The sequence below is a fragment of the Varanus komodoensis genome, unplaced genomic scaffold (genome assembly GCF_004798865.1).
Source record: "Varanus komodoensis strain SLA01 unplaced genomic scaffold, ASM479886v1 scaffold23, whole genome shotgun sequence".
Taxonomy (NCBI): domain Eukaryota; kingdom Metazoa; phylum Chordata; class Lepidosauria; order Squamata; family Varanidae; genus Varanus; species Varanus komodoensis.
In genome coordinates, this window is record NW_025335627.1 from 16,189,528 (window position 1) to 16,214,933 (window position 25,406).

Consider the following 25,406-nt stretch of genomic DNA (forward strand, 5'->3'; position numbering starts at 1 on the left):
TTTAATTTCTTGGCTGCACTCACCATTTGCGGTGATCTTGGAGCCCAGGAAAATAAAATCTGTCACTACCTCCATTTCTTCCCCATCTATTTGCCAGGAAGTGATAGGACCGGATACCATGATCTTAGTTTTCTTAATGTCAAGTTTCAAGCCAACTTTTGTGCTCTCCTCATTCACCCGCATCAAGAGGCTCTTTAGTTCCTCTTCACTTTCTGCCATTAGAGTGGTATCATCTGCATATCTGAAGTTGATATTTCTCCCGGCAATCTTAATTCCAACTTCTGATTCACCTAGCCCCAGCTTTCACATGGTATGCTCTGCATATAAGTTAAATAGGCAGGGCGACACTATGCAGCCTTGCTGTACTCTTTTCCCAATTTTGAACCAATCAGTAGTTCCATGTCCAGTTCTCACTGTTGCTTCTTGACCTGCATACAGGTTTCTCAAGAGAAAAATACGATGGTCTGGGACTCCCATCTCTTTAAGAACTTGCCACAATGTGTTGTGATCCACACAATCAAAGGCTTTAGCATAGTCAATGAAGCAGAAGTAGATGTTTTTCTGGAACTCCCCAGCTTTCTCCATGATCCAGCGCTATGTTGGCAATTTGATTTCTAGTTCCTCTGCCTCTTTGAAATCCTGTCTGTACTTCTGGTAGTTCTCGGTTCACATACTGCTAGAGCCTAGCTTGTAGGATTTTGAGCAGAACTTTGCTAGCATTTGAAATGAGCGCAATGGTGCAGTAGTTTGAACATTTCTTGGCACTGTCCTTCTTTGGAATTGAAATGTGAACTGACCTTTTCCAATCCTGTGGCCACTGTTGAGTTTTCCAAATTTCCTGGCATATTGAGTGTAGCACTTTAACTGCACTGTCTTTTAGGATTCTGCATTGCCTTTTTTTTTTTTTTTTTTTTAGCTCAGCTGGAATACGGTCTCCTTCACTAACTATGTTGTTGCTAAGACTTCCTAAGGCCCACTTGACTTCACATTCCAAGATGTCTGGCTCAAGGTCAGTGACCACCCCATTGTTGTTATCAGGCATATTAAGCAATTTATTGTATAGTTCTTCTGGGTAATCTTGCCACCTCTTCTTATTCTCTTCTGCCTCTGTTAGGTCCCTACCATTTTGGTCCTTTATTATGCCCATCTTTGCATGAAATCTTCCCTTCATATCTCCAATTTTCTTGAAGAGATCTCTGGTCCTCCCTATTCTATTGTTTTCTTCTATTTCTTTGCACTGTTCATTTAAGAAGGCCTTCTTATCTCTTCTAGCTATTCTCTGGAATTCTGCATTCAATTAGGTGTACCTTTTCCTTTCTCCCTTGCCTTTCCTGTCCCTTCTTTCCTCAGCTATTTGTAAAGCTTCCTCAGACAGCCATTTTGCTTTTCTGCATTTCTTTTCCTTTGGGATGGTTTTAGATGCTACCTCTTGTACAATGTTGCAAACCTCCGTCCATAGTTCTTCAGGCACTCTGTCTATCAGATCTAATTCCTTATATTTATTTGTCACATCTACTGTATATTCATCAAGAATATGATTTAGGTCATATCTGAGTGGCCTAGTGCTTTTCCCTACTTTCTTCAATTTAAGCCTAAATTTTGCAACAAGAAGCTCATGATCTGAGCCACAGTCAGCTCCTGGTCTTGTTTTAACTGACTGTATAGAGCTTCTCCATCTTTGGCTGCAGAGCACATAGTCAGTCTGATTTCTTTGTTGACCGTCTGGTGATGACCATGTGTAGAGTCTTCTCTTGGGTTGTTGGAAAAGACTGTTTGCTCTGACCATCGTATTCTCTTGACAAAATTCTACCAGCCTGTGCCCTGCTTCATTTTGTAGTCCAAGGCCAAACTTGCCTGTTATTCTGGCTATCTTTTGGCTTCCTATTTTAGCATTCCAATCCCCCATGATGATAAGGACATCATTTTTGGTGTTATTTCTAGAAGGTGTTGTAGGCCTTCATAGAACCGGTCAACTTCAGCCTCTGTGGTTGGGGCATAGACTTGGACTACTGTGATGTTGAATGGTTTGCCTTGGATTCAAACTGATATTATTCTGTCATTTCAAAGATTGTATCCCAGTACTGCTTTTCCTCCTCTTTTATTGACTATTTAGGCTACTCCATTTCTTCTGAGGGATTCTTGCCCGCAGTAGTATACCTGATGGTCATCTGAATTAAATTCACCTATTCCTGTCCATTTTCGTTTGCTGATTTCCAATATGTTGACGTTAAGTCTTGTCATCTCATGTTTGACCACGTCCAGCTTACCTTGATTCATAGATCTTACATTCCAGGTTCCTATGGAGTATAGTTCTTTACAGCATCAGACCTTTCTTTCACTACCAGATAGATCCACAACTGAGCATCCTTTCAGCTTTGACCCAGTCGCTTCATTCTTTCTGGCGCTACTAGTACTAGTCCTCTGCTCTTCCCCAGTAGCACATTGGACACCTTCTGACCTGAGAGGCTCATCTTCCGACGTCTTATCTCTTTGCCTGTTGATACTGTCCCTGGGGTTTTCATGGCAAGGATACTGGAGTGGGTTGTCATTTCCTTCTCCAGTGGATCAGTTTTTGTCAGAGCTCTCTGCTATGACCTGCCCATCTTGGGTGCCCCTGCATGGCATATCTCATAGCTTCATTGCACTACACAAACCCTTTCACCACAGCAGGGCAGTGATCCATGAAGGGGCTCCTCATTTAATAGGAGGTAAATTATCCATGCGAGCATGTTTCAAACTTAAAACTAGATGAGAACCTTAAAAAGAATTCAAATTAGCATTAACTGCTTGAGCAATATTGAAGGGAAGATTAAACTTTATCAAACAAAAATGTGCAACTAAACAAGCTAGACACAAATCATTTACTCTCTTACTTGTTCTGGGTAATTATTTGTAGTGCATTTACCAATTATACAACATGATTTTTCTGAAGGTCTTTGGTCTTCACAATCCCTCTCCAATTTAATCTAATGTAATTATTTCTATAGCAACAGAGAGTATTTAATACTATACACAAGGGGAAGTGAGAATGTAATGGGACAGCAGGTTGTAAATCATGGAATAATGAAGTACATCTTTTTTTCAGCTAGGGGAATGTCCCCCAATTTACTCAGACTTATTTATTGAAATCTATTTTTATATCTTCCCACCCACCTCAAAAATAGCACAAGGTAATTTTCATAATAGAAATCTGTGTATCCTTGGTGTACAGGACTTACTTTCAGGTAAGTATGTATAGGATTGCAGCCAGGCACGTACAAATAATTATTCAAAGGCAGAAAAGGAAGGTGCATTGTTTCCCCCCACTCACCCCCATTTTCAGGAATTTCTCCCTTAACCACTACAGTCTGCCCATTGTAGGGCTCACTTGCATTTCTTATTTCCAGGAGCCTGCTGGGCTAACGGGAAGGCTATGGATCCTCACATGCGTTGCTATGAAGTAGCTGTCTTTGTTTCCAGCAAGCACAGCCACCATGACAGACCACTTTCCTTTGTTACACCAAATGAAAGGCCAGCTTAGTCTTTATCCTTTAGCAAGCAGTGCCATTTCCAGTGTTTGTGAATTTTGTCCAGTTTATCAAGCTTGTGATATCGCAGCCTTTCTCTGAACTGTACTGGTTTGGACAGCCAAGGTGCCCTGTACTCCCTCTTTCCCAAGCCACATGGCTCGCGAAAGAGGAAGTACAGGGCACTTTTTTGGCTCTTGCCTCTTGGCAGAGCAGTGGAACAGGAAAGGCAGAGGCTGGGAGAGAGACCTGAGGGTGGCCAGGGGACTGGCAAAGGCAAGGTAGGAGGTGGGCAGAAGAGCAGAGGGACAGGAGCAGTGGAGAGAAAGGGGGCGGGGCCAGAGAGGCTAGATGGGCTAGGAGGAAGCAGAGGGGCGGGGCCACTGGCCTGAGAGGCTTATAAGGCTGCGCTCAGCCACTGCAAGCCCTTTTGGCTCTTGCCTCTTGGAAGAGCAGTGGAGGCAGAGGCTGGGACAGAGTGCTGAGGGTGGCCAGGGGACTGGCAAAAACAAGGTAGGAGCTGGGCAGAGGAGCAGAGGGACAGGAGCAGTGGAGAGGAAGGGAGGCTAGAGGGGCCAGGTGGAAGCAGAGGGGTGGGGCCACTGGACTGAGAGGCTCATAAGGCTGTGCTCAGCCGTTGTCAGTGCTAACAGTGTCATCCCTTGTCTGCATCCCTTAGCCGGGCGGCCTGTGCTGCCTGGGGACTCCCTTCCCTGGGGGCAGGGCAGGGGGTTGTGTGTTTTGTTTTGTTTTTCCCTCAGTACCTCTCATTTATCCTTTTGTGTGGGTTTTTGTCTCAGAGGACTGGGCGAGTGAGGAGTAGTGCAGGACAGACAAGGCGGGGGACCAAGGTAGGGTCTCAGCAGAGTTCCTAGCCGACCAGGAGATGGCCTTGGCGGGAATCACAGGTGTTGCTGTCCACTGTGACAGCTGTGACATGTTTGCCCTTCTGCCTCAGGAGAGGCAGGGATACACTTGCCCTGGTGACCAGCTAGAGGAGGAGGTGAGGTGCCTGAGGGTCAAGAGAGCTCTCCAGGCCCCCCGGAGAGCAGCCCCCCTCTGGACAGAGGGTTGAGGGAGAGGCCACGACAGGAGCAGCCGCGGAGACATGGAGGTATGTCACCCACAGGAGGAGGAAACCGGCATGGCCTCCTCCTTCTCCTGGAGCCGATCTGGAGCTGGGAAACAGGTTCTCTCCATCCAGGGAGGCTGGGGCTGATGATGCCTTGGGGGACCAGCAGGACCCCCATCCTGGGACCAAAAGAGCCACAAGAGACCACAAGTTACAAAGGCGCCAGGCCCTGACGGGTTACACCCCAGAGTACTTAGAGAGTTGGCAGGGGTTCTCCCACGCCTGCTGGCCTCCATTTTTGAGGCCTTGTGGAGAACAGGTGAAGTTCCAAAGGACTGGAGGGTGGCATCAATAGTCCCAGTTTTCAAAAAGGGTAGTAGAAGGGACATGGGGAATTACAGACCTTACGTCCATTGTAGGAAAATAATGGAAAGGCTCATAATAGAGAGAGATCTAGTGATGCTAGATAGGGAAGGGAGGCTGACAGCCACACAACACGGCTTCTGCAAAAACAGGTCCTGCCAGACAAACCTTGTGCAATTCTATGACAAGGTTTCACGATGGCTAGATGGAGGGGATGCAGTGGATGTTCTTTACCTGGATTTCAGCAAGGCCTTTGACAAAGTGCCCCATGATATCCTGGTGGAGAAACTGAGGAGTTTTGGGATAGACCAGTGCACTGTCCGATGCACTTGGTCTTGCACTTGGGGCATAGGAATAGCTGTCATAAGTACAGGTTAGGTGATAAGTGGCTGGAGAGCAGCACTTGTGAAAGGGACCTCGGGGTGCTGGTTGACTGCAGGCTAAACATGAGTCAGCAGAGTGATACAGTGGTTAAGAGGGTGAATGCCACCCTTGGTTGCATAGCCAGAAGTGTGGCTTCTAGATCGAGAGAGGTATTACTACCACTCTATACAACTCTGGTGTGCCCACAACTGGAGAATTGTATTCAGTTTTGAGCCCCTCATTAAAGGAAGGATATAGCCAGGTTAGAGTCAGTGCAGCGTAGGGCCACAAGGCTGGTGGCTGGTTTGCAGGGGATGGGGTATGAAGCGAGACTGAGGGAACTGAGTCTCTTCAGCCTGGAGAAGAGGAGACTCAGAGGGGATATGTTGGCGACATACAGGTATGTGAGGGGGTGTCACATGGAGATGGGTAGAGACCTGTTCTCCCCTGCAGAGGAAGGCAGGACGTGCTCCAACGGAGCAAAGCTCAGGGAACCAAGGTTCATTTTAGATGCCAGGAAGCACTTCCTGACAGTTAGGACCCCAAGGGTATGGAATGGGCTTCCACAGGAGGTCGTTGAGGCCACATCGGTGAGGGTGTTCAAAGATAGGCTAGACATGCACATGGTGGGCATGTCGTGAGTGGAGCTGGCTGGAGCTGGGGGTCAGACTAAATGGCCCAGGAGGCCCCTTCTGACTCACTCTGTTTCTATGTTTCTGTTATGCTACTGACATCACTCAGAGCATGGATTTCCACAATTACAGATAGGGGAAAAAGAAGCCACAATGGTGTCTTTTCCCTATCTCCCCACATACCTTAAGATTGGCAGGAGAGGCCCTACTACAAGAACCTCCCACTAAAGGAAGTAAAAAAGACATCGGAACAGGGCCATCTCTGCGGTGGCGCCCAGATTATGAAATACTCCCGTGAGGTTCGCCTGGCACTGAGCCTATACTCTGTCTGGTGCCAGGTTAAAACCTTTTTATTTAATCGCTATTTTAAAAATTAGTATTTTTATGATTTACAGTCACTTTTATTTATGTGGTTTGATTGGATTTATTTGTTTTAGGTTTGTTAATTTTAATTTTATTGTATTGTTGAATTGCTTGTTTATGATTTTGCTTTTAATCATGGAAGCCATCCTGAAATGCAATAGTGAATGATGGCATACAAATGTTTTAAATAACTAAATAAATAAATTTGTCCAATTACCTTTTGCAGTGCACAGCTTCTCATATTGTCCAAACTTGGCCAGGTACATAGAAGGGGTGGCTTTGAAACCTCTCAAAAAACCACTCCCACTGTATAAATTGCTGGATTTGGATGACATAGTGAGCCATGCAATACCTACATAATTAAATAAATTGTGCAGTGTGCACCCTCACAGGAAAAAGAGAAGTGTCCAGGGCTTCTTTTCCTGGTGATCATCCAAACCCAGCCATAGATTTTTTCCCCAAAGGAAAAGCTCCATGCTGGAACCACTAAAAGACTACTGAAATCACTAGGCTTTTTGTTTGCAGAGCAATGTGCCTCCTATAATCAAGTCTTCCTGTTTTCATTCTTCTTCACCTGAGATGAGAAGTTGAGAATCTGTCTAGTTTTTGTCTGTAGAGAAGGACTGTAGTCCATAGAAAGATGTATTGTTCTTAGTACAAATCATAGCCTCCAGTCTGCTTTTCCCGTACGCACACACATGCTTCAAGTCTGGGGAAGGTGCCTCCCCACAGTCTTAAATAGTTTGTTTGCTTTGCCACAAATGCATCTAATTGCCCCATCTAGGCATAATTTGGCAAAAGTTGGAGCATCCTCATCTGGTGTGCTAACAAATCCATTTGCTCAGCTAATTCGTCCTGAACTAGCTTGTACATTTGTATCTCTGTAAGCCAGGGATCTCAAACTCGCGGCCCGCGGGCCAGTTGCCGGGATGGGTGGGGCACGGGGGAGGGGCCCTGCGGCCTTCAAAGTGCCAGCGGCACCCGGGCCGGCCTCCGGGAGCGACGCGGGATGAGCGGCCCACCACCACCGCGGTGGTGGAATACTTGAGGCGGCCCAGCCTCACCCAGACTCTACTTCCAGCGGCCCCCAGGTAAGTTGGGTTTGAGACCCCTGCTGTAAACCCTCAATATGTGTGCCCTTTAACAGCATCGCAATGTGGATCGCTTTAGATGAGAATCACCTGCTTCACTACAGATGCACTATTTGCCAGTGTCTAAAGATTCCTTCTGAGCAGCTGTGTGGGTCTCATTGGAATGTGTGCAAGTACACAGGTCTAATGACAGCATGTGCAGTTACAGCCTTGATTAGATATTATTGCAAAAATAAGACACAGAAATTACTCTTATCTTATACACATATGCACTGTATAAACAATTCAAGATGGTAACGTGCACTTGCTGTTCTTAGCAAGGCCCTGACAAGTATAAAGCCACCAGCACCGTGATTGTTTGAGTATTTGTGAGCTATAACCTGTGGTGAGAAGGATGGATTCATGGAGAGATGTGCCCACACCACTCCAGACCAGGAACCAACCCTGAAGATGGTGTATACAGAACAGAGGTCACTCCTCAGGTGATTTGTTTGGTACATAAGGGACAGAGGCACAGGTTAAGCAAAAAACAGATGGCTTATAGGTTTATTCTTGTTTTCTACTTATCCTTTGTTTTGCTCCATTGCCTGTGTGACTTGTTCTGCTGATTTCTTAATAAAGTTTGCTTATTACCAGTTGAGTTTGGCCACATAATCTGGAGATATTGGAATAAGGATCAGGGGGAGATTATCTCCCATGCAACCTGATCACTTGGGAATGCTAGCTGGAAGTAAGATTGAATATATAGAAGGTTGTTGAGGTAAAAATAAGCATGTGCACCACCACCATGACCCCAGAGAGAAAAGATGTTACATGTCCATTAAGACCAAGGTATCTATAAGCACCAGAATCTTCACCAGATTTTTTGAGTACTCTGGATAGACTGCAGAATTCCAAAATATTTACTTACTGCTCTGGAGTCTGCATTGGACGGCTCGAAATGTAACTACGGCATTCATCAGGAGCAGAAGTTCCCTGCCCTTTGTCAATAACAACAGTTCCTACTTCGGATCTATGCAGACAAAACAGTGTAGTCAGTAACAGTATTTATCTGGAAATAGTATCTGGAGTGTCAGTTTGGTGCAGTGGTTAAGAGTGTGGAGCTGGGACTCCAGAGATCTGGGTTCTAGTCCCCACTCAGCCATGGAACTCTCTGGGTGACTTCAGACTCTCAGCCCAGCCTGCCTCACAGTGTTGTTGTTGTGGGGACAAGATTGAGAGTGGGAGGAGGAGAATTGTGTCAGCCTTGAATTACTTGGAAGGAAAAAGGTGAGATATAAATCTAATAAATAAACTGTCAGTTGTTGGCTCATCATTCTAGGTCATCCTCAGCAACCTATGAATTATAGGCTGTTTATTAAACACAGAAGTGGCTAGCATGCAGCAGGTAGCACACCTATTCTCTCCCACTCATCCCCAACAGCCTATGACTTCTTTAACCTATTTAATTATTAATATGTACACACACCTGACTTATGGATGTACCATGTCTAGCAGGACAACCTTTCAGATGAATAATGTAACATGAGTGCAATCTTTAAGTGTGTTTCACTACCACACCTTTTGATACTCCTACATCAACAAGTTGTTATATGTATTTTTAAGACAGCAAACATTGTCAGTACTGCTTTTTTTTCTTACAAATGCTGGATCCTCCGTGACGTGCTTGGAATGGCACATTTGCATTCAGGGTAAGCCTTGCCTCACTTTCTTATTCACACATCTCTGTGCCCTTTCTACTCCAGATACAAACCTTTTACTCCCTGATGGTTTGGGTTCCTGTTCTGTAGTTTCCTCTGCTTTTTTCCCTGGTACCAACTTCTCGGCACTATCCAAAAGGGCACTAAGAGCTACTCTTCTGAAGACATTTCCATGAGCCTCCTTGATAAACTGAACCAGTTGTCGGATGTCACAGTACAATCCCTAAATAATGCAAAACATTAGAAGGAAGAAATAAAGGAGGAACAAAAGGTCGTTGTGTTACAGTGATAACAATAGGAAACAGAAGAACAATTTCTTTCCTAGATCATGTTTTTAACATTTCACTCCTTTAATTTTTAAATTCTGGAGGTCAGACAAAATGGGAACATTCAAATATTGGGAACATCACACAACACAATAAGCTATGGTGGTTTATAATCTGGGAGCAATTTATCATACCTGATAAATTTCCCTGGCTGGGATCAGACAATATGGCAAGCCATCCCAGCTTATAAATCACCATGGCTTATCAAATTGTGTGAACCAGTCAAAGTCTCAAGAGCGGGCGGGGGAGTTACTTCTTGAAGGGCTACTTCAAGGAATAAACCTATATGTATTTCTTCCACATCTGGAGACTTGTACTTATTCTATTGGATTTTTAATTTACTACCCTTATTACCAAGACTCTCAAAAACTGTGAATTGAACCAAAGTGGAACTTGCCTGAATATACTCAAGATCACTCTGGAAGGGAGTTTCCAAGAGCTGCAATCTCAATTCACACAACACAAGGATGACTCCTTCAGGTCAGTTCAGCATTCAGTGTGCTACGTAAGATTATTTAAATTTCTGAAGACCCTATGAACTACACAGCAGATTCCAGAAGCTATTTCCCAAATGAATTTTCACTAAGGAAAATGGCATAGCTCAAGTTTGCTGAGAATTTAAATATGTGCTAATTGAAAACTTGTAGGCAAAACCATATAGTGATGTTAAACCAAATGTGGAGGTCCACATATTCTTTTTGAATGGACATCTAACAGATCTGATGCTCTCTCAAGCAATCCAGCAATAATACAAAAGCTCATGCCAACACAGTAACATTAGCATTCCTCATGCTAATGATGAACTTAAAGATATGTATGTTATTAAACTTCAGTAATTAAAGGATGAATGCAGATGTCTTCCTTACCAGATTCTCAGGACTATGGAGCTCATGTGTTGTAGAGGCACAGCGGGTGATGAGTGATTTGAACATGGCACTAACAATAATACCTTCCACACTTTGGGCTGTAGACTTGTTGTCTACTGTAGCAAAGTTATTTCCAAAACCAGCCTTGTCTGCAAAAGGCAAAATCATCAGGGTAAAATTATCAAACTGAAAAAACTGTCCCCAGAAAATTGATGACATATGAACCAATAATTCCTCTGAAATTAGCAGATCCTATGTTCTGTGGCAACATACCTCCTGTAAAGGACATGTACTTACTGTCTGTGACTGGCTCCATGCAGAATCCTAGCAATGCGTGTAAAAAATCCACCACATTGTTGAGTGAATCCTTGTTCACATAGTCCCTCATGGTCTGCCGGAACTGCATTTTATCCAATTTGTACAACTTTGTGAGGCAGTTTTGAGCCTATGGAGAGATTTTAAGAACATTCATCACACATACTTGGGTTCTGGTCACATCACAGGTTGCTTGGAATTGGGCAGAAGGGGAACTGCACAAAAACACCAAAGACACTTGGGGCATAACAAGCTGTGGCAGGTGCATGGCTGCCATTAAAGCCTGAAACCACACATCATCGCCTATTTTCCATGGTCATGTGCAGTAATAGAGAACATGTGGAGATACTTGGGCAAGAAAACCTAAAGCACAATAACGTCTTGTCATACATTCTCTTTTTCTACATGTTACCAAGGGAGGGAGGACATGGTGGATGCAAGCATGCTGTCTTCAGAGGCAGCCGTGCCTCTTAGGCAATGGGCATTGCCCGAGGGAAGCTGCTCTGTCTTTGTAAATAACTTGTTCATTTAGATAGCATTTGGCCAACACTTTCAATACATCAGGTCCAGATTATTCTTTTTTAGTGTACTTTCCTGTTCTCTCTCTCTCTCACACACACACACGCACACGCACTGCCATCAAGACCTTCAAGAGGTGTAGATCCTAGACAATCAAATATCCATGGGTTGCAATCATGTTCTATCTATCCATTAGGCAGCTGAAGGATGCAGCTGTCTTCTCCCAAGCCTCTGCCCAGGCTCCAGACAGAGGAAGCCCCTGTGATATTTTTTGCCTACAAAACTGAATCCTGCAGAGCACAATCTATCAAATGAAGCCTTCCTAGTCCCCTTTATGTCCTCACATTTAACAGAAAATGGGAAAAAGTGAACAGTATTTTATTAATTTTCTCCAAAGGGAGCCCCTAGGCATGTGACTAAGCCATTTAGGGCACAATCCTACACATGCTTAGACATCCATAGATGTCTGTGTTAGGAATGGTACAACTTTTCTTCCCAGAAAAATAGGTTTCTTCCTTTAGGTATATGAACTATGTGAATGCTTGGATTTTTGGGGGCTCTGTAGTGCTGCAGTGCACTGCTAAACTAGTGTACTGCTAAACAAAGACTTCATGGCTAAGGATGCTGGAGGTGAAAGGACTTGCCTTCAATGCAAAGAATCAAGCTTAGATGGATGCTGGAAGCCATTAACACGCAGGGGTGGCACAAAACTTGGAATTTAAAAAATGAAGTCCTGGAATCAACCTTGTTTCATTGCCATACCTGATGTCTCAGGCGATCTCCAGAGAGTCCTCGGTGACCTTCTCCACAGCCATAAGCGCAGCCCAAAGACTTCACAATTTTTATCAGCATTGTCAGGGCCAGCCTGTGGGTACTTACTGGTGTACTTTCCTCCTTAGGGCCATACATTTTGAAAAAGTGGAAAAGAAAAGATAAGGCAACTATTTCCCTATGAAACAGCAGTAAATACAGCACTCCATGTATAAATGTATGCCCGACCGCCCTTTGAGATCTGCGGGAGAGTCCCTTCTCCGGGAACCCTCCATGAAAGAAATTAGGAGAGTAAGTACCCGGAGGAGGGCTTTCTCTGTGGTGGCGCCCAACCTATGGAATTCACTCCCCAAAGAGGTCTGCCTGGCACCGTCGTTACTGGTTTTTTGGCGCCAGGTAAAGACCTTTTTATTTAAACATCATTTTAATTGTTAAAACATATGATCTGGCCAGGGCAACTTCTTCTTCCTTCTCTTTTCTCCTCCTATATTTTTATTTACTTATTTTATACTGAAAATTTTAATTTTATATTTGTAACTCAGTGTATTTTTTGTATTTTTGTATTTAATGGTAATTTATTATGTTCTATTGTATTTCAATGTATTTTATTGTGTTGTAAGCCACCCCGAGGTTTCGGCAAGGGGCGGCATAGAAATGTAATAATAATAATAATAATAATAATAATAATAATAATAATAATAATAGTAATAATAAATTAGTGCATATTTTCTCCCAAATGTGTATTCAAAGCACATCGATGTAAAAAAGTGCCATGTACATGCCTGAAAGAGTTTCCTAGAGTTTTCTAGCCAAGGCCAGCCTGGGGGAGCACTATTGTCAGATTATCAGAAGTCTTCATTCCAGAATCTCAATTCCTGAGTTTGTTTAGCCATCAACTTCAAAGAAGGGCTGTAACTCAGAGGTAGAACACTTGCTACTCATGCAGAAGGCCTCAGATTCAAGCCCCAGCACCTCCAGGTATGCCTGAATAAAGCCCTGCCTGAAACCCTGTACAGTTGCTGCCAGTGGACAAAAGTCTGATTCAGGATAACATGATTCCTGATATAGAGGTGGTGGAAATAAGTGATATGTAGCCCAAACCTCCCTTCATCTTGCAAGCCAGATCTTTGTCCAGCCATTCACCCACTCGTGTCCTTTGCCTATACTTACTGGTTACCCCAGGAAATGTTATGGTGCAACCCTAGCACAAGTATGAATTATCAAGTACAGAGTACAAGAGTACAAAAGGGCTTGTATCCTATACAGAGGCCCTTTGTTCTCCTGTATAATCAAGATTTATCACGGACTGGACAACACTGCTAGAGAGAGAGAGACCAAGAACCAAACTTTACTGAATGAAGCCTCCTTCAGACTGAAACGACAGTAATACTACTACAGAACACAGCAGCAGGTATCTTGAAGCAAAATTTTAACCACTGTACCTAAATACACCCATGGCACAGGACTAAGACAACAGTCTGGACCTATCAGAATGCTGCCACATAACATACAGACCTGGTATACGAAGCCTCAACATACCTTGTCTTCTTTTTTATCATTCTTTTCATAAGGTCTTCCTCCACCTTCTCCTCCTCCACCTCCTCCTCCATCTCCATCTCCTCCACTGCCTCCTCCTCCTCCTCCTCCGCTGCCGCTGCTGCCGCCACCACCACCACCTCCTCCTCCTCCTCCTCCTCCTCCTTCACCACCACCGTCTCCAGTTCCAATGATTGGGACAGCCCCAAATCCAGATGTTGAACTACTCAAAGCCCCTTTAAGTTGAAAGGAGGTTTCACTTTGTCTCTTCTCAGTGGATTCATTCTCTTTGTTCTCACTTTTCCTTCTGATCTTCTCCACACAGGGCACCACACCAAGCTGAAGAAGGCATTCCACAATATTGAGGGCAACATCACAGATTCGGGAGCTGATGTCATGATTTAGGACCAAGTAAACGGCCTTCAGGACCACCTTGGGGAATGAAAATTACAATGTTGCAGATAGAATTATTTTAAACACAAAGTGTAAAATCCTGATTGGCAGCAAAGAGCTATTTTACCATAGTGCTTACTCAAGGAACTTTCATATGTAGTGTTATGCAACGTGGATTAAGGAGAAATGTGATAGGCTCTATTCTACATCTCTACTAAGGTGTAGAATAGAATAGCATTGTTGGAAGGGCCTATAAGGCCATCAAGTGTGTGTGCATGCCATTTATACAAGGCTTCCTAAGCAGGTCAAGGCTCATCAAGTGAGTTTTCTGATAGAATTGCCTTCTAGCAGACCCAGAACAAATTGTCATAAGGAGCAAAAGAGTACTCTGGGAACAAAAAATCAGAAGGAGATAGAGGGCTCCTAACCCTAACAATCAAAGGCACTGTACAGCTATTTCACTTTTTCCTCCTCAACAATTCTTTTACAGAAAAAGAAAAGATGGAAGCAGATCTGGGAAAACACAAAGAAGATGTTATCTGCCTGCTCTTCCCCCACCCCCAACAAAAAAATTCAATGAAGGATGCAAGGTAATTGCATGCTCAAAGCCTCATCTGGAAGCAACTTGATTATCTCATGGTTTGGCAATCATCAGTCTCTCTTCTAGCAACACGGAGACCTTAAATTACCACTTTTGCCCTTTCTGCACTAGACAGAAAGAGGAGGATCAAGCAGTAATATAACAGTAAACAGCTTTATGGTAAAATGCAGGCTCTCATCACAGTCATGGCTCCAGAAAGGTCCAAAAGTGCAGGCAGCCAACTGGTCCATATTAAAAAACCAGCTCTAGCAGTCTTTATCTCCACCAAATGCAACTCTTTTGTAAATCTAATGAGCAATTTGTCTTCACTACCATTCCTGACCAGATCACCCCAAAACACTTTGCCTTGCAACAGAGGTAGCTCACAGCAGCTGAGGGATAGGAATGGGGTGGAGGTAGCAGATGACAGCTGCATCCCCACTGATCAAAAAATGCTGGACTCTCCTCCCTGTCCGCCTTGGCTCTGTTGTACCACAGGGATCCTCTGCAGCTAGCATTTAGTGGCCAGTGGGAAGATGTGTTGAAACTGCAACATATTTTGCATTTCTTCAAGGGACAAAAATGTCTTTTCACAAAAATCTGATCCTTTAGCCCAGGGTTTTCTGAACTTTGTCATAACAAGTCCCCTAATGAAAAGCAATTGATTGATGGCACCCCCTCCAAATATAATTCTGGACCTCTTTAGACATGGAGATGGAAATGCCAGATAAACTTTTCTAATGGCAGTGCTTTCAAAGTTTCAGGTACTATGAACTGCTAACCAGTCAACTTAATACTATCAGAAATCTTACACTTTTAACATAAGTGAGAAATAGGAGGAAGGTGTCTATTGATATATTGATTAATCCAAGACTGACTTTTTAAACTAGGTGCCACTAGGTGCTTAAGGAAGAGATTTTTTTTTCCTTTCATTTTTAGCTAGACCACTGTAAAAGTACTCTGAACTCAGTGCAATGCTACACTGAGTTGTTTTTCTGAGAGTTTAAATGAGCATTAATGGACTGGAATGATCATTATGCTCTGCTAAATAAGGCCTGGGAAATATTTGAGAGAGTTTTATCTCTGCCATACAACTGCAAGCAGAAAAGTAGTTATTTTGTCTCCTTGCTATTTACCGAAAGATCCAGCATGCCGTTCTTGTGGACAAAGTTGCTGGTCCCATCTATATGATCTGTATCCTCCAGGCAACTATAGTTGATGCAGGAATCTGTCAGACTGCGAGGAAGATTGGCACATGCCAGGGGCTCATGGGGCATCTCTGGTATAGGCACCTGGTTGCAGATCTTGCGCATGTGCTCACTGAAGAAGTCTGCATAGCCCACATTGAAAGAGGCCAGTGTAGTGTTGAAAGTTGCCACTGTGATGGTGGAAATTTGAGAACGTACTGTGCAAAAGTACAACAGATGGAGTTAGATTCACTGCAGAAAGTACTTGGTAGGAGTTCATCATCTTATATTTTCCACATAGAGACCCTACTCTCAGAATTACAGTCTTCCACTAGCAACATCAGTTCTAATGATTCATGCATCTGTTCACACAGATGTGTCTTAATCATCCAGAGAGACCTGGGAGGGACTTACTGTTGCCTTCTTGGCAAATCTTTTCCCAGTCTTGGAATGCTATTGGGCATAGGAAGCTGCAATAACATATAATCCTTACTGAATTCCAGATTCATCTACAGAAACTTACTTCATTGCTCTGTTCTGGTGTACAAGCTAGGAAAGCATGCATTTGCCTGAATGGTTGATGCCACCCCACAATCTCACAGATGTGCTTGTGTCACTAAAAAGCTTGCACATTTTGGATTATCAGACCTGTCATAGCATATTCATTTAATGTTGTTAAATTAAAAAGTACAGTACAAGTCAACATCTCAGCATTTTTACATTTTCCAAGATGTAGCTGCTCATTTTCTTTGAATATACTCTTACCATGGCTGTTAGAGTGGTCTGGCACATCAGTAACTAGAGTATGATGGGAATGGGAATGTCTAGCACTCAAGCTTTCCATCTCTGTTGCTGTATCAGAGCTGCCCCTCCTGGTAAACCTCCCTAGAATACAGGAAAGAAGTGCGTCATTTTGTTTGTAGTGCAAACAGCAGTAATAATAGTAATAAGGGTACAATGAAAGGAGCTGGTATTCATTCTACTGTGGAGCTTCACAATACAGATTCCAAACTGTGGACATTTCCTTAGTTGGCTGATGCCATAATTTGATATACGAGCTACTGTCATAGTTAGTGCATCAGGGACTGAATGAGGCACCATTTTGAAGAGGAAAAAAAACATTCCAGGGATTGTATTAAATCATATTGATCAGGTTATAGTAGGACCCCATTGACTGAATGTTGGGAAAGAAATGTAAATAATTCTTTTTTTCCTGAGAACTGGGCAGAACAGGGGCACTTGTAAGTAATGTTGGACCAAAATATTCAGTTCAGCATTTTCCATCATTTTGGTGGGTGATCTTTGGAGGCAGGAGCAAATTGCAAATTTTGGGCAGGGTAACAGAGACAGTATAGAAATGTGAAAAAGACAAGGCAGGTGAGAGCGACAGCTGTCCTCATCAGAAACAGAAGAGAATGGGAATAGCACTGCCTCATGAAAGTCTGGGTACCCTGCCACCATTGGCAGGAGCTATGTGACAGTGGGCTGGTGGCCGGAGGATTTAGGATGCAGCACTGCTTGTAAGACACAGCAATCCATGAATGAAATAAGAGCTTGAGGATCTGGCCTGTATCAGAGACAGGATCAATAAGTTTGTCTGAAAACATCAAGCCTTTTGCTGGCAGAAACTAAATGCTAACAGAGTTATTAAAACCAAGCAAATCACAGAAATGCTAAATCAGACCCTCAAACTGCTACAAATAATAGCAAAAAACAAAAAACCAGCGCCACTTCCTTAGAGTAATAGTTCTTATTCACCTAAGATAGTGGTTTGCCATCCTCCTCTCTCAATGCCACGTCTGTCTTCACCGATCCCAGAGAAACTGCCAAACGAGAATGTGCTCCGAGTGGGTGACACATCCAAGTGGTCTTCGTGGAGCAAGAAGGGCATTCCCATCCTCCGCTGTCGCTTCTTTCCTGTGTGATGGAATGGAATGGAGCCCTTGCGTTCACGATCCTCTTTGCGACTCTTGAACTGCAGGAAGAACATGGGAAGAAAACAAGGTGACAGCACAAGTTACAAGGGCTCAGATGTGAACTTTTGCCAATGCTCTAATTCATGAATCCCACATGAAATGCATCTATCACCACTGATGTTATTTTGACTGAGACCTTGCAGCACTCCTGCCAATCAGAGCAGACTGGTGGGATAGATGCACCAATAGTCTAACTTAGAATAGTTGTAAAGCAGGTTTAAGCAGTGAAAAAGGAAGAAACAAAGCCTCCAGGTACATGTGTGCATTTCTGTTTCTTTCTCTGGTTTCTACCAGGCCAGTTCTGAGCTTTTCTCAGTAGCACTCTTGGATATTCAGTTTTAGTGCTGGACTCTTCATACCAGTTTGGCTCACATGATCATTTTGAGCCACAGTCACTTAAACAAGCCAGTGAGGTTTGTAGGTGCCCATGGGTGCCCATTCTGTAATCCAACTTGTGTTCATAACTTCTGTGGTCTAAACCTGATGAAGGTGAGGTGCCTGTGTGGGTAATTCATGGGCTGTTTAGGGTTGTGAGTGGTTTGTTAACCATGCCAACAAATCTCCCTTGCTGAGTTTGTATAACAATCTCCCAAAAGGTGGTGGTGATTGATCATTCTTCAATGCACGAGAGGATTCTAACTCTTCCTATAGAACATTTTTTTCTGATAAAAATCTTTGTTCAGCTGCTTTTCTCCTCAGCCACAAGTGGAGAATCTTGAGAAGGAGGATTTTACTCAGAAAAAGAAAAGGTGCTTGTAGAGAAAGATTTCAATCCCATTTCCACTGTTCTTCTGGTCAAATTCACAGCCCATCATAGTTGTTTTTTTATTTTTTAAAAAAAATCAGTTGGGAGACTGTCACATATGCCTGTCCAGCAAAGTCTAGTTTGGTTCTAGTCTGACCCCACTAGATAACCTCCTGTGTTCAACCTAGACACATACTACATTTAAGCCCCAGTTGTAGCCCTGGCTTTGCTTCCCAAAAAGAAACACTAGGTGGAATTAAGGATGGCAACAGTTACATTACATTAGTACAGTGAGGTCAGCATCCTTCACTTAGTGGCAAGATTCTAGTTCATGCAGCCTGAAACCTGGACACTGAAAGGCATTAAGAACATTAACGGTGTAATTCTACACATGCTTAGAATTCTACACAGAGCTCAGCTAGCATGGCTCCTCACTACGGCATTCTGGGAGTTGTAAGATTTTCCTCAGTCTAAAAATTAATAGGAGTCTGTTCTAAGGTCACAGGTTAAAGCATGCTCTTACCTTCTTAAAGATATTCATTCCCAAATCAGAGGAAAGATCTGGAACTGCTGGTCTGCGTAGGTTAGTTAGTGACACTTTGGCAAAAGCTTCAGTGCTTAAAGATTTTTCTTCCTCATTGCACTTCATTGTGAGATCCTACACTCCCCCAGAAAGGCAGACAATGAACAGGATGCCATAATCAGTATGTCTGACTAAACAGCTACAAGATCTACCATCATTACAAAACTGCATGCTCCCCTTTCCTGGAGACAGTACCTGCACTAGCAATATTGTTTTTTGCTTCCTGTGAACGAGAAAGCTTTGGAATCTTGTGATGTCTTAATAATTTTATTAATATTCAATTAAACCCCTCACAAAATGTTGTCACATGGAGTTCTTCCTGTTCAGGATTTCAGCCATTGCATTGCACTCTCCTTCTTCTGGGTAGTCAGGATTTTTCTCTCTGAATAGCCTGCCAGCTTTTTGTAAGCATGGAGTACAGTTAGTTGGCACAGGGCCGTTCTGAAAGTTCCCCTACTCTCTCTCTCTCTGGTATTTCTGCAAACCTCAGATGTCCATGATGAATTTGCTGAGGCCTCCCTCATGTGTGTGGGTGCTGTGTTTTGATTACATATATATGAACACTGAAAGCAGTAGTAGTATATGGATGATATATAACCAGCACATATGATAAGCAAGCTAACTTTCCAACAACAGAGCAGCAAATCTGCTGATTGTGTCTGATGTTCATAGGAACAGCAGTTATTGCCCTGCCCAAAGCTGCACCCCAGATGATGGACAATGGACAATGGAAGTGCTGTTTCCTCTCTGTGGATCCAGACAAAGAACTTTTCTCTGACACTGCAGCCATAATCTGTAGCCTCAGAGAACATTATCATTAAGGCATTATCTTCTCAAACTTGATGGATATTAATATGCTAATATTATGTAACCAGTTTTCAGCTATCAGATAACAGCTTCTCTGTGCAGGCTTCTGACCTATCTTATCTATTTGTATGCCACCCTGCACTATCTCACACGGAAAAACTTCAGTCACTGTCTGCATGTGAAAAAGCAAAGGGTTCTACAGCAGAAAAAGAGAGGGACCCCAGCCCTTGTGGAAAAAACAACAAAGAGATGCATGAATCTCCCCTCTCTTCCACAAACCCACTGGGGATGAGGGCTGTCCACATGAGCTTTCCCTCATGCTGCCAAACAATTCCTCAGCAGCAGAAGGCAGCACTCAGGAGTAAACTCTCAAGCTGTTTGGTCAAAGGAGAAGTTTAATCAATTTCTTCCCCAAACCAAGAGTTTCAGGCATGAAGGGAAGTTTTATACAATGCAACTTGGATTCTACATGGAAAACAGGGTGTTGGGTTTTCCTTTAATTATCCTGGCCTAGCTCTCTTCCTTCTTTTGTGATTGAATGAACACTTAATCTTTACAATGTATGTTTGGCCCCACTGGTTTGACATAAAATTATTGTCTGAAGGGCTTTGTTTATGGTTGTCCCCATAATGCTTTGCTTTTCACTGTACAACAGTTTGATGACTCATTCTCAGTGCAGAGGATGTTTATCAAATGCCCTTGAAGCTTCTTCCTTGTCTCATATACTTTCTGTAAAGACCCAGTTGTTGATATTTTTTTATCAGTGCATAATAAGCTAATAAAATGAGTTGCAATTAACAAGGCTATGTTGTCAGTTGTACCTGTTCCTTCAGGACTTGTACGTGTGGGGAAATATCTAAGTGGGATGGTGCCCTGCAACAGCAGGGGGTTGGACCTGATGGCCTTCATGGTCCCTTCCAACTCTGCAATTCTCTGATTCTAAGATGCAAATGGAGAATGAATGATTTTTCCTTTGCAGGCAAGGGCAGTGGAAAGGAGGAGGAGATGCATGGAAGAAAAGGCAAATGAATCAGATGAAGAAAACAATTACCCATTTCTAAAAAGAGGAGTTGCTTTCATAGAAATGGCAGAAGAAAAGATGTTGCAAGTTATTATAAGGATGGCAGTTTTATGACAGGACCATTGGAAAATATGGACAAGGTGCCAAGTGTCAGAGGCATGCTGTGAAGAAGATCCTCTCCCAAGAATCAGATTCTGTATAGGATTGCTTGTACCATTTGCAATCAACATTTTAAAACAACCACGAAGATCTATCTCAAACACCCTCTTTCCAAGCAAGTACAAAAGCTTTGCCTTTCTATATTTTCCTTATGTTCCATTATACAACACAAGGTGGTGCTGTGGTGAGTGGAATTGCAAAAATACACTAGGCCTGTGTAAGTGAATAATAGTGCCAACTAAGAAAATAGATTTCCTTGCTTTAAAAGAAAATCCCAATCAGTGGCTGGAAATCATGAGAGAGGCCTGGAATGATGTCATAAAAGGTCATAAAAACTTCCATGACTGAGGGACAATCAACAGCCAATCAATGCCTCATGTAGAGAAGGTCAAACTCAATTTGCCCCTGCAAAGGGACAGCTGCAGAGAAGGGCTTTTTTCAGAGAATATTTCCCTTGCAAGTAATCCTACCCGGCAACACACTTCCTACCTGTGTTTTGTGAGTGTTCACCAGTGAAGGAGCAGCAGCCACCATAGAACTGCTGCGGGGCCTCGGCAGCTGAGAGACTTCTGGCTCAGGTGGCTTCTCAGGCTTCTCCTCTATCATGTGGCGCAGCCTCTGGAGGTAATACATCAGGGACCACTGCGTGCCTTCCTCTGACCAATATGGCTGTAGCAGGCAGCGTAATACTGCCACGTCAAAGTAGGTGGCATATCGGGACTTCTGGCATGGTGGGATCACCAAAGATGCCCTGTCATAAATGATAAAGAGAAAGGAATGCTAGGATCATTTGTGATGCTAAATACATATGCATATACATCTATCCAATTGGAGGGTTAGTCAAAAAACAGTAGACATCTATATGTGCCCAGCTAAATATGTGATTGTTTCTGAGCAGATGTGCAGATCACAATCAAAGCTTCCCTTAATATTCTCTTCTTCAGGCAAAACATGTCCAGCTCTTTCAACTATTCCTATAGGATTTGACTTCTACACTCCTCACCATCCTGGTTACCAATCTCTAGATGTGCCTCAGTTTGAAAAATGTCTTATTAAAATGTGGTGTCCAGAACTGGACACAGTATCCCAAATACAGTCTGACCAAGGCAGATTAAAATAGCATCACTGACCATATTAGGTACTGAAAAAATAGAGTTTTTTCTATACAAATGAAAAATAGAGTTTATTCTATTCAAATATGTTCAGATGAACATGCTTATAGCTTTTTTGTGTAAACAAGTATCTTGATTAGCCTGTATTTCCAATTGCATAAAGAAGCGTAACCTGATTCAGCTGAGCACAGGCACAATTTCTCAGCATAACTTTCCTTTCAACATGGGAAGGCTGGAGGTGAAAAGGGCAGAGACTGTATTCTTGTCTCCTCTCCACCCTTCCATTTTTTCCAGCACCTGAAGAGGGTGTCTTACTTCCCATATCATGGACACTATGCTACTGCTAATGCAGCCTCAGACTGTATTTGCATTTTTAGCAGCTGCACTGCAATGTTGAGTCATTCTGTGATCTGCTAAGACAGACACACATTTCCTCCATCCTATATACTGGTGCCTTTTCTATTTTCGATTTTGATTCAAGACCTTTACATTTCCCTGCTTCATTTTAACTTGTTAGTGGTAGTCCAGTGTTCCAGCTTATCAAGATCCTTTTGAATCTTGATCCTGACTTCTGTGGTGTTGGGCATCATCCTTGTTTGGTATCATCTGCACATTTGCTAAGCACCCTCCCTACATGCAAGTCAAAGAGCACTGGCTCTAGGATGCAGCACTGCAGCACTTCACTTGAGACCTCCCTCCAGGAGGATGAGGAGGCATTAATTAGCACTCACGGAACCAGCTTACTCAATCAACTATGCATCTATCTCATAGTAATCCATTGCCAAGCTTCCACCCAATTTAAACAAATGAACAAACAACAGTTAAAAACCTCAAACACAATAACCTAAGCAAAGAGAAAGAAAAGCCTCAACCAAAAAGAAAGAAAAAGAGAGCAAAATCCCCACACGCAACAGCATGTGGTTGAGGCCAGTCACAAGCAAATGCACACCCCACTGAAGTTGCTATGCCTTCTCTTGGCTGAGACTGGATTACCTGGAAAGGATTTCGAAGGTATTAAGAACATTTTTTAAAATTCTGCCTTCAGGGGTTTATTTGTTGAGCTGCAAATATTTTTAGCTGCTGTTTTAATCTGGTTTGCAAAATCTGTTTTATGACTCTGAATATCGCCTCCTGAATTTCTTTAGAAAAAGAGTTATGTGGCTTTTCTGAATGGATAATGAATAAGTCAACCTGAATGCTCAGAACTGGAGTGTTCAGCATGAAAGCATACCTAACCTGTAGCTTGTCTCCATACTAGTTGGTTCTAGCTTTTCTTTTTCGATTTGGGAGTGGTATGTAGCAGTGGAGGGGGAAGAGTCTCTCTGCAATTTCCACTCTGGAGGCAGTTACATTGTGAGATCCCAGCCAACTTTGTGCACGGGACCTACAAACTTCAGTGGCCCCTTCTGAATTTAGAAATGGGGAACTACTGGGAGGGAAGACTTGTCTACTGTATTCAGTAAAGGAATGTCAAAATGAACAGTTCAGCATATCTACAAGAAAGCTAGTCTGAATTTTGTTAAATGAATGTCTTTTAAAAACTGCTAGAACCTTCAAATAACTGCTGAATTTTAATGTCAGTTCTTTCCTCACCCTTTCAGTTACTGCACTTCCCAAAGACTGTGGGCCCTAGGATGTAGCAATTTGGTTTAATTTTGTCTTCAAGGACAAAAGAATTCCATGGAGGCTGCTTTGGTAACTGGAGCAAACAACATTTAGTTCTTCCTTTCTGTTACTAGGCAACAACCCCCCCCTTTCCAGTTCAGTTTGGAATGATCAATGAGTTCAGCAAATGAGAAGAAATTAATGACGCAGGCTGGAGGCCCTGCCTGCAGCTTCATTGCCATAGCGACCGCCCAGCTCAGTTTCAGACACTGATTGCCTCATTTTTGCTGTCTAAAAACCAGTTCTTTATTCCTTCAGGCACTTTGAACTTGCATGTTAAATAATGGAAAAGAAAGGACAACTCAACAACTGTACTATTTAAGAAGAAAGCAAATTCTGATTTGCTTTTCTTTTTCCTTCTGTGTATAATGCTGGTTTGTCTGGGCAAAAAGCATCTGTATTTCCATTTCCCACCAGGACAGACCTGGTAAAGGGTGCCCTCCATACACTGCAGCAGAAATTAGGAGCTGCTATTCATAGCCTCATCCCTCAGAGTAGCCCTGATATTTAAATTCTGGCACCACCTGGATGGGGCCAATCACGTGTGATGGCCATCCAGCACAATCAACAACAACTGGGAACTGACCAGCAAATGGGAATCGTTAAATTCCTTCTTTAAAATATTTTAACAATGTATTTAATAATGTAAAATATTTTCATGAAGAATAAGATGTGTGCCTAAGCATCTTGCAAATAAACTGTTACTTATATAAATCGTCTTTGACTTGTCTGAATCATTCAGCTTTACTCAGCTTGGTTGAAAGGACTTTCTCCTTAAGTGCTCCAACAAGAGATGCTAGCAGCCAGGCCCCAAAATGAAAGTTGGCAAAGGAAGAGACAAGCAAATGGGCTGAAGGCTCACAGAAGGACAATTGTAAATAAGGCTGCTGGGCCATTGGAGCAGCACTGTGGGATGCAAAAGAGTTGTTCCCCACACCACCACTTTGGCACCACTATCAAAGCACATTTGGGGGCCTGTTCACAGGATCATGGAGGGGGAAATAAGCCACAGTGGCTTATATCCCTTACTCTCATACCAGTAATGTATTGGGGGATAGGTATACAATAATTATTCTCAGCAATGATGCTTGCTGTGTTGTGTGATCCCAGCATGCATGGCTGTTGCCATCTTTAAAGAGCCACCAAAAACAGAAACGTTTTAGGGTGCTGGATAGCTTGTTAACCATGACAACAAACCACCCTAGCCTGGTTCATATGACAAGCCAAGTCACATAGGTGAGAAAGATTATGGAAATCCCCCTGGAACACACCACAAGGGTCTATTTCCCCCTCTGTAATCACATGAGACTGGTCATTATGTCAAGTGAGGTCCTGAAGGATCAGTAACAGGAAAAAAAAAATCAAACGTTAATGCATGTGCTACAACATTTGATTCATATTCCAAATCTATTTCAAAAGATACATTTTAAATTCAGCCAGACAGCTGGGAGTCTCCTTTCATAGCATTTAGAGCAGGAATCTATTTGACTGTAGATCTATTTAACTATGAACTAGAGTGTGCACATGTGAGTATGAGTGTGTGAGACAAAGACAGAAAGAGATGAGGAACAACATCTGCCTCTACAAATTGAATTGTACCTAGGATATGGTGGTCCTTTCTCCTGGGATGCTTGGGATGAGACACTTCCCTCAATGGAGTTTCCACGGTGACAGCCTGAAAAAGCAGGCTTCAGAGGCATGGAGTCTGGCTGGGCTGTTTCACACACTACCTGCAGTCCCTGTAGATTTTTTTTT

At 43.0% G+C, this 25,406-nt stretch overlaps 1 protein-coding gene across 1 annotated transcript in view; it reads right to left on the reverse strand.

Annotated features, from left to right (window-relative positions):
• Positions 1 to 25,406, reverse strand: part of UNC80 (unc-80 homolog, NALCN channel complex subunit) — a 221,874-nt gene that overhangs the window by 158,726 nt on the left and 37,742 nt on the right. The window contains 13 exon segments of the mRNA XM_044431977.1: positions 8,301 to 8,402; positions 9,144 to 9,313; positions 10,283 to 10,431; positions 10,580 to 10,727; positions 11,861 to 12,010; positions 13,427 to 13,497; positions 13,552 to 13,855; positions 15,533 to 15,801; positions 16,349 to 16,468; positions 17,342 to 17,558; positions 18,828 to 18,962; positions 21,364 to 21,625; positions 25,251 to 25,390. Coding sequence (XP_044287912.1) covers positions 8,301 to 8,402; positions 9,144 to 9,313; positions 10,283 to 10,431; positions 10,580 to 10,727; positions 11,861 to 12,010; positions 13,427 to 13,497; positions 13,552 to 13,855; positions 15,533 to 15,801; positions 16,349 to 16,468; positions 17,342 to 17,558; positions 18,828 to 18,962; positions 21,364 to 21,625; positions 25,251 to 25,390 — 2,237 coding nt within the window.